Genomic DNA, 8,545 nt, shown 5'->3' on the forward strand with positions numbered 1-8,545 from the left:
GCACCTAAACCTCAGACTCTGTACAGATTAGAGCATCCTCAAGCAGGGAGACTGATGTTCAGTGGGGGCAGGTTCCAGAGGTTTGAACTTTGTCTGATAGCAGGGCCAGGACAAAGAACCAACCTCTCCATGAAGAGTCACTTTATAGATCATTTTGGGCTGGAAGTAAGTGAAGGTTTTCATTACCAAAAATAGTTGGTAAATATGGTGTTGATTATGATAGAGGCAACATGTGGTTCCGGTCAAGTTGTGGTACATGAGTGTGAAGTTTCCTCTGGAACAGATTTTATATTGACTAATCCCATAGAAAAACAGATTCTTTGTGACCATCATGGGAGGCCTTGGGCTCCTGTTGATACTCCTGGGTGGGACTTGAGCTCTTGTGTTATTGTTAAAATCCTGGAATGGTCTGTTGCTCCTCGGGATGTTCTCGGAAAGGCCAGGCTATTTTTGAAGATGTTAGGAGACCCTCAGTCTCTTCCTTTAGGTCCTGGAAGAGCCCCAGGATTCTCATAAAGGACTTTTGCATGGAACATGTTTTGCATGGAATAGTTTCAGGCTCTTGATGAAGCTTTTTAAGGGGTCAGGGCTCTTGGAGAAGCTACTGGGGGCTGTGGACTCCTGCTTAAGTTTAGTTTAGTTTTAAGGATTTATAAAGCGCGTAGTGACCCGAAGGCATCCCAGCGCTAAACCTAACCTGACCAGTGCTAGCAATAGGAGAATTCAGAGAGCTACCTACAGAAAAGAATGGTCTTAAGTTTTTTTCTAAAAAGCAGTTCTGAGTGTTCATGACGGAGTTCAGAGGGAAGATCCTTCCAGAGACGAGCGGCCTTGGTGGAGAAGGAGTTGGCCCCCCAGGCTCTCTTAGACCGCAAGATGGTCACAAGTCGAGAGGAGGAGGACCTTAGACTTCGAGAGGGGACATAAAGATATAGCCGCTTTCTTAAGAACATTGGACCCTTATCTTGCAGGGCTCTGTGAACAGTGCATAGGGTCTTGAAATAAATACGCTGCTTAATAGGGAGCCAGTGAAGTATGGAAAAAGCAGGCTTAGCGGATAAATGTCTGGGAAGATTGACAAGAAGCCTGGCAGCTGCGTTCTGGACTGTTTGCAGCCTTTTTATGACATAAGCCGGGGCGCTGAGAAAAAGTGAGTTCCCATAGTCCAGACGGGAAAGGATCAGAGTTTGAACAAGGATTTTTCTGTCAATAGGGGGAAGAAGATTAAAGATTTTCCTAAGGACTCTTAAAATGCCAAAGCATGTAGAGGAAACTCTTTTTGCTTGATAATCCATGGTCAGGCGAGAATCCACCCAAAAACCAAGGCTTTTTACCTGGTCCTTGGGAGGAGGAAGATTGTTGAAGGCCTCAGAGTATAGTGAAAGGGGGGGGGGGGTGGGGGGGGCATTGCCTAGTACAATGACTTCTGACTTTCCATCATTAAATTTAAGCTTAGACTGGATCATCCAAACTCCAATGTCTTTCATACAACACGAAAGGTTGGCCGCCGACAAATCCCCAGAACTAGATAGTGACACCACAAGTTGAGTATCGTCGGCATAGGTGACCAAAGACAGATTGTAGGGAGCGATCACTTTAGCCAGCGGGGATAGATAAACATTAAAAAGAGTTGGACTCAGGGAGGAGCCCTGAGGAACTCCACAAGTCAATGGAAAGATATCAGAGAAGTAGGCTCGGTCCAGGACTTGAAAAGATCTACCTTTGACGAAAGCGGACAGCCAGGACAATGCTAGGCCTCCTATCCCTAATTCAGAGAGCCTACAGCAGAGAAGGTTGTGATCCACTGTATCAAAAGCTGCGCTGAGATCAAGTAGAATCATGGCTACATGAGACCCTTGGTCCAGAAGTTGCCGGGCTGACTCCGTCACTGTAAGGAGGGCTGACTCCGTGCTATGATGGGCTCTGAAACCCATTTGAGTGGGGTGAAGGAGTTCATGGCTCTCTAAGTAGCTGGTTAATTGGTGGTTAACATGTTTCTCCAGAATTTTTGTTGAAATGGGAAGGAGAGCAATGGGTCTATAATTCTCTAACAGAGATGGGTTCAATTTCGTTTTTTTTAAAAGAGGCTTAATGATGGCATGCTTAAAAAGAGGGGGGAGGAAACCTAAGGATAGGGAATGATTCAGTATTTTTGTAAGGGGAGGTACAATAATATCTGAAACTCGCGAGAGGATGGAAGGAGGGGCGGGGTCTAGGGCGGAGCCCGATTTAATTTGAAGAAGAAGGTTGGTAGTAGCGGTGTCAGTGAGAGGTACAAAAGCGGTTAATGTGCTTCCGGAGAGGGAGGGATCCATCGTTTGGTACTCTCTGTACCTGGGGGAGGAGAAGAAGGGAACCCAGAGTATATCTTGAGGACTTTGCCATTGAAGTGAGATGCCAGAAGATTCTTAAGGTCCTCTGGGTGCCATGAGCTCTTGATAAAGGTCCTTCAGAGGGAGAGGGGCATGGGAGGGCCATGACCTTGCTGTTTTTGTTTGAAAGCCTTGTAGAATGGTGGGAGGAGGCTTTTTGGTGAGGGTCCTAGGGAGGTGCATGGTCTTTTAATGAGTGTCTTTTCGAGGGTGGGAGGGGGGCTAGGGCTTTTTGATGAAGATGCTGGGTGGGCGTGGGGTGTAACCTTTTGGTCAGGGTCCTCGGGGTGAACATTCTGGGGTTCTGCTGGTCTTGTCAAAGGTTCTTGGAGAGAGTAGGTTACGCTCTTGAAGGTTCCTGGTTGTGTTGCAGACTCTTTGTGAAGGTCTTAAGAAGGTAGGGCATACAGGCTGAGTGATGTAGGTGCTTTGAAGCCACATGCTCTTTATAAAGTTACTGAGGGTTTTCAGTCTTTTCCTTCCAAGCTATAGCTGCATCTCTTAGTCTGGGACCTCGGGGTGGTGCTTCGTGTACGTATAGTGTTCTGGTTCTCAAGGCGTCGTCTTGAGGTGCGATGAAGTGTGTGGTGGGTACAACACATTCTGGCATGGTTTGGGGGTGCACAGCCTTTGGGGATTACCTTTCTGTCGGCAGTTTCCTAGAGCAGTGGTGTTGGTCTCCTACTCTTGAACAGTCAGTCTGTGAAGGCTGCTGACCTTTTTGGGAGGTAGGCATTTTGTCATGCTTTTGGGGTTTTCATGGAAGGGTGAAGGCAGTGTGCACATGCATGGGCATTCTTCGTGGCCACCTACAGTGAGTAACATGGGTTTCTCTTTCCACTCAGCCCTGATGTAAACTACGAAGAGCTCGCTCGATGCACAGATGATTTCAATGGAGCTCAGTGCAAAGCAGTATGTGTGGAAGCGGTGAGTGTCTTATTTAATGATTAGCATTACTAAAATAATAGGGATTAGAACACACATCGTGGCAGAATTGGATCTTCAGCCAAGTCATAAACAATATGGCGCCCATGTGCAGACTCATGCAGCGCTAGTGTAGAGGTAACATCTCTGCAGAAATGTTTGTTCCGTTTGTGTCAATCTGTGTGCAACATTAACCATTTAATATTTTTTTCCATTAAAGAGGCGCCAAATGGAATTTAAACTTTATTAAAAATTAATGAGAAACTGCTTTGAGGTGACAAAGGACCTGCCTGTAAATAGAAGCAGGCAGGCAGGAGCACTGGGCATCTGGATGGAAAGGCAGCTTCACTGGCACAGCATGCTGGTCTTGGGCAGCTGAGCTTCCAGTTCAGTTTTTTGTTGTCTTTGACGGAAATGCTGGGCATGCCACTGTGCCTTTTAGTGGCTTAGGAGGAACTTTTACAATGATTGTAAACTGGGAAGTTATCCTTTGGTTTTTCCAGATTGTTTTCTTTTGTTGTCTGCTTCCACGAATAGTTTACTTCAGTGACCAAGAAGTCAAATGTCTCACTAGTATTTCTTTAAAAAAAAAAAAGCTTTATAAGTAAGAGTGAAACATTACTGTGATAGAAAATGAAATGTTTAGCAAGGCTTGGACAAATAGCTTATAATGCATTGAAAGGTCAACTTCCATTAAATACATTAAATTATTTTCAGCCAGGTTAATTAGTTTTTCTCCTCCATCAAACATGAGTGGCTTTTTCTTTCCCAGAAAGAAATCGGAAGATGCGTTCTTTCTTGCAGTTTGCAGGAGGGGGTGGCGTGTGTGCAAGTGTCGGCTTGAAGTAAATGTAGTAGGTCTGAAGCTAGGGAGGGACTCCGTCTCTAAAGATATGCAGCGGAGACACCCTCGGTCTGTCTATGCGGACTGTTCCCTGCTAGCGGGAGCACTATTACCAGTCCTGTGATGATCAACTACTTCCTGCCTCTGCCGTGCGTTTTACCTGCAGCATACTGTCACAAGGCACGGGTAAAGCGGTATTCACATTAGACATTGAAGCCACCATTGGTGTGTAACTATTGACTTCAACAGTCAAGATGCCAGGTCATCAGACTCCCATTTATTAAATGGACCTAACTTTCACTCTTCTTACAAATCTGAGCAGCCTAGCAAAGCCTAAGCCATAGATCAGTGTGTCCCAACCTGTGGTCTGCGGACCCCCAGGGGTCAGTGACACATTCACAAGGGGTCTGTAGTCCTGGGTCAGGACGAAAAGGCACTTCTCCAGCTAGGTCCTCTCGCTGCATGTTTTTATGTTTATTACTTCCTTTGTGCAGCAGTTTTAAAAGCACTGCAAAGTTCCTTGTGCATCCAGCATAGTTCTGGCAAAAATAAAAGCGTCAGGATAACCCTGGTGATTAATTAACCTGCTGGCGAGAGATGGAAGCTTTGTCTAGTGGCAGTTTTGACTCATCTAAGATAACACAGAGGGTTAATATGCCTGCTGTCTCATGCAAAGAACAGTACTTTATGTGCATAGCAAAGTGGGTTGCTGCTTTTGTCACAGATTATTTTGTTATTGTGCAGTTCATAAATTACAACCCTAATCTAGCGCAGTGAGCTGTGAACCGCCATCAAAGAGCTGCATGGCACAAATGAGAAAGTTGTTTTTCCCCCAGCCTTTCATTTTCCTTTTGCTGCTAAAAAAGGTTTGCTTGCATAGAAAAACATTCTTACAATCAAAAATAAATAAAAATAAAAAACAATCTTAGTCAACGCTAACCACTGTTATGTTCTGAATCCTGAGTTTGTACTTCTCCAGACCAAGCATTCTTAGAAAACGTGCCCCAGTATGGATGACGTGAATCCTACACCTTGTAGTCCCCTGTAAAGTGCTCCGACACCGTACACTGGTATGCGAGGTGCTATAGAACAAATGAATTACATGTGACAGAAGTTATGGAAAGAAGAGAGGCCCTTATTTATTTATTTACTTTCTTTCCCCACCACATATTTATGTGAAAAAGCTTTTTCAGATCTTATGTACCTAAAATATAAAAAAAAAAATCCCTTGGGAAATGTAGAATCTGACCTGAGGATTCAGCTTTCCTCAATAAAACCAAACTTTTAAAAGTTAGTCGCCCAGATGTAGCGCCAACCTTCCCATTAAAATTTAGATTTTTTTTTCTCCTTTTTTTTCAATATAAAATAATTATATCTGTAGTAAATCGAGTATTTGTTTGTGTGTACTTGTTTGTGTATTTATTTTTATTTTTTAGAATTACTGTTTTAATGTTTGAAAATGAAATGGTATAAATTGTGGGGGTCCTCAGGAGTCTAAAGTTTAGGAACCACTGTTGTAGATAGGCAGACGATTCTGTTCCCCAAGGCTCTTTCTAACAACCTACAACAGAGATGCCTCACCCAAGAGAATTTGCATCAACAGCAGAAATACAAGTTGATCTTTCCCTGAATCTCGTCTTCCATCACATGATGTTTTTCATGGCAGTTAGACATGAAGATGGTCTCATGCCCCTTTAAGACACATTGCATGTAAAAGTGACATTGCTTGAGTCAGTCAGGACCTATCTCTAAACTCACAACTTCTTTAATAAATTTGGTGTTATTGGGGATACTTTAATATCTGTTTTTTACCAGGGGTGTTCTGCTATCTAAGAATTTCCAAAGGGTGCTCTAATATTTCAGAATTTCCAGGGGTACTTTAATATCTAAGAATTTACAAGAGGTGCTTTAAAATATAAATTTACAAGGTGTGCTTTAATATCTAAGAATTTACAAGAGGTGCTTTAATATCTAAGAATTTACAAGAGGTGCTTTAATATCTAAGAATTTACAAGAGGTGCTTTAATATCTAAGAATTTACAAGAGGTGCTTTAATATCTAAGAATTTACAAGGTGTGCTTTAATATCTAAGAATTTACAAGGGGCGCTTCAGTAGCTAAGAATTTACAAGGGGCGCTTCAGTAGCTAAGAATTTACAAGGGGCGCTTCAGTAGCTAAGAATTCACAAGGGATGCTTCAATATCTAAGATGTTACAAGGGGTAGTTTAATATCGAAGAATTCACATGGGTGCTATAATATCTTAAACGGTACAAGGGGTGCAGCAAAGCTGAGCTTCCCAGTGCTCTCACCTCAAGTCACGTTGTCAGTTATGTTTGGGTCGCAGCAGATTCAGACCTTGTCAGCTGGTCCCAGGTCTAATAGAGCTGTTGGTTTGAATGTTTCCACACTCTGGCTTTTGGCAGAGAGGCAGGTTCTCATCCTCTGAAGTGGTAGGAGGCACCTAAACATGCAGGTTTCTTAAGATCAGATGCTCAACCTACTTTAGAAACACTTTCCAGAGTCGGGTTTATTCGGCCTCTTGTTTTTGCCCGTTCCACTAGAGAAGAAAAGCAGAAGCCTAAATGCAGTTGGAGGAAACCTCTGCAGAGCCTCTGTGATGGAGCCCCCTGGGAGCCTGTGCAAGGCTACAGAAGACTATTCCAGGATTAATGTCCTGGATTTTAAGACTCTTTAATGACGTCTGCTTGGGTCTGAGTTGGGTGGTGAGCACTGATGGTGTCCCTCAAGCCTGGTATCTCATGGCTCAGTCGGGTCATGGCATTTCAGTGAAGAGTTTCCGCGCTTCCATTGATCGGACTGAAGCTGGGCATTGGAAAGAAAATGAATCTTCCCTCCTGAAAATTCCATGTTTGTTCTTTCAAAAGGAGGATGCTTCACTAACAATTATTTTTTCCTTGACATTTGGGAAAATAATCATTAAATACTGTTTGTTACCTAGATATAGTCGTAGTAAAAAAAGAAAGATTTAAACAGAATGTATCTATTCCTAAAAGACTTTGGTATTCATGTTTGTGCCATTTTTCTGTTCTTTTTATCAGTCCATTTAAGGAACCCAGGATGTTAATTTCATGAAGTTTAGAAGTGGAGGGGTGTAGTGAGCAGAATTTCTAATTCTGTGGCAGAACCTGGCTCTGAAGAGCCCGTGTCTTTGGACAGCATTGCTGGTCTCTGAAGTTGTTTCTGTAATGGGTGGAGTATCTTTCCCTGAAGAGGCTTTTGTGGGATGGCAGTTTTTACATGATGATAGCGATACCCCCGAGTCAGAAGAGCGAGTGGAGTGCATGGGTCTCATCCGCTGAACTTTCTGTCTTGTACAGGGCATGATTGCGCTTCGCAGAGGAGCTACAGAACTGAACCATGAGGATTACATGGAAGGTATCCTGGAGGTTCAAGCCAAGAAGAAGGCCAACCTGCAGTACTACGCCTAGTGTGAGCTTCTAGCGAGGCGCTCAGCAACTATTACTAAGAGACATTTTTTGCAAGGACTGGAGCAGGTGGAATAATCCTGGTTTCTGGCAGCAACTGGGGATGGGGATGTACTGTAGATGTGGGCGGCGGGGTACACTGTGTCTACAGTATTGGGGCAAACAGGACATTTTAGAGGATACTGCCTTTCCTAAATATTGTCCTGTATAAATATTTTCAATAATTTACAAGATTAAATGTTTCTCAAAATGTTGTTGTCTGTTTAGTAAAGCAATAGTTTAAAATCTACAGTCCTGGAGGACATGTTGCATTGTAATGTCAAAGCCTGTAGCTGTCAAATGACCAAAGTCAGTGAGCAATGAAGGGTTAAAATCAGTCACTAAAAAGCACATGGTAGGGCAAAGATATGTAGTTGGTGCCAACAGTGATAGGACAATGAATGAATGAATGAATGATGTATTGCCTGAATGAATAAATAAATAAATGGGAGATTTATAGAGCATGCAGGTTTTCTTGAGTGTCCAGGCACCAACGCAAGCGGCCCATGGTACGTTCCTGGAATACAAAACCTCCTGCCCCACTGTAAAGAGCCAAGTTTGACGTTTTCTGCAAAATATTGGCTCAGACGAGATCAAACACAGATCGATTGGGAGCTCATTCCAGGGTTCAGCAGCACGAAAGGAGAAAGCATTGGCACCCCTTCGGATGCTCTTAAAGCGAAGGATCGCCAGAAGAGAGACAGAACACCGTGCTCTAGAGGGAGGTACTCGACAAATCTCTTTGCAGATAACCCAGGGCTAGCGAGATATACTGCCCTGTGAACCAAAACCATGGCTTTGAATAAGATCCGTTTCCTGGCAGGCAGCCGGTGTAGAGTCTTCAAGGCCAACAAGATCGAAGAACATCTAGGTAAACGCAGGAGAAGCCAAGCTGCCACATTTTGGTCCACCTACCGCG

At 43.6% G+C, this 8,545-nt stretch overlaps 1 protein-coding gene across 1 annotated transcript in view; it reads left to right on the top strand.

The window, feature by feature from the left end:
• Positions 1-7,837, top strand: part of PSMC3 (proteasome 26S subunit, ATPase 3) — a 64,440-nt gene extending 56,603 nt beyond the window's left edge. The window contains exons 11-12 of the mRNA XM_069221623.1: positions 3,218-3,299; positions 7,480-7,837. Of these exons, the coding sequence (XP_069077724.1) occupies positions 3,218-3,299; positions 7,480-7,590 (193 nt within the window). The 3' untranslated portion in view covers positions 7,591-7,837. The remainder of the gene's footprint in view (positions 1-3,217; positions 3,300-7,479) is intronic.
• Positions 7,838-8,545: the final 708 nt, after the last annotated feature.

This window comes from Pleurodeles waltl, chromosome 3_1 (genome assembly GCF_031143425.1).
Source record: "Pleurodeles waltl isolate 20211129_DDA chromosome 3_1, aPleWal1.hap1.20221129, whole genome shotgun sequence".
NCBI classification, from domain to species: Eukaryota; Metazoa; Chordata; class Amphibia; order Caudata; family Salamandridae; genus Pleurodeles; species Pleurodeles waltl.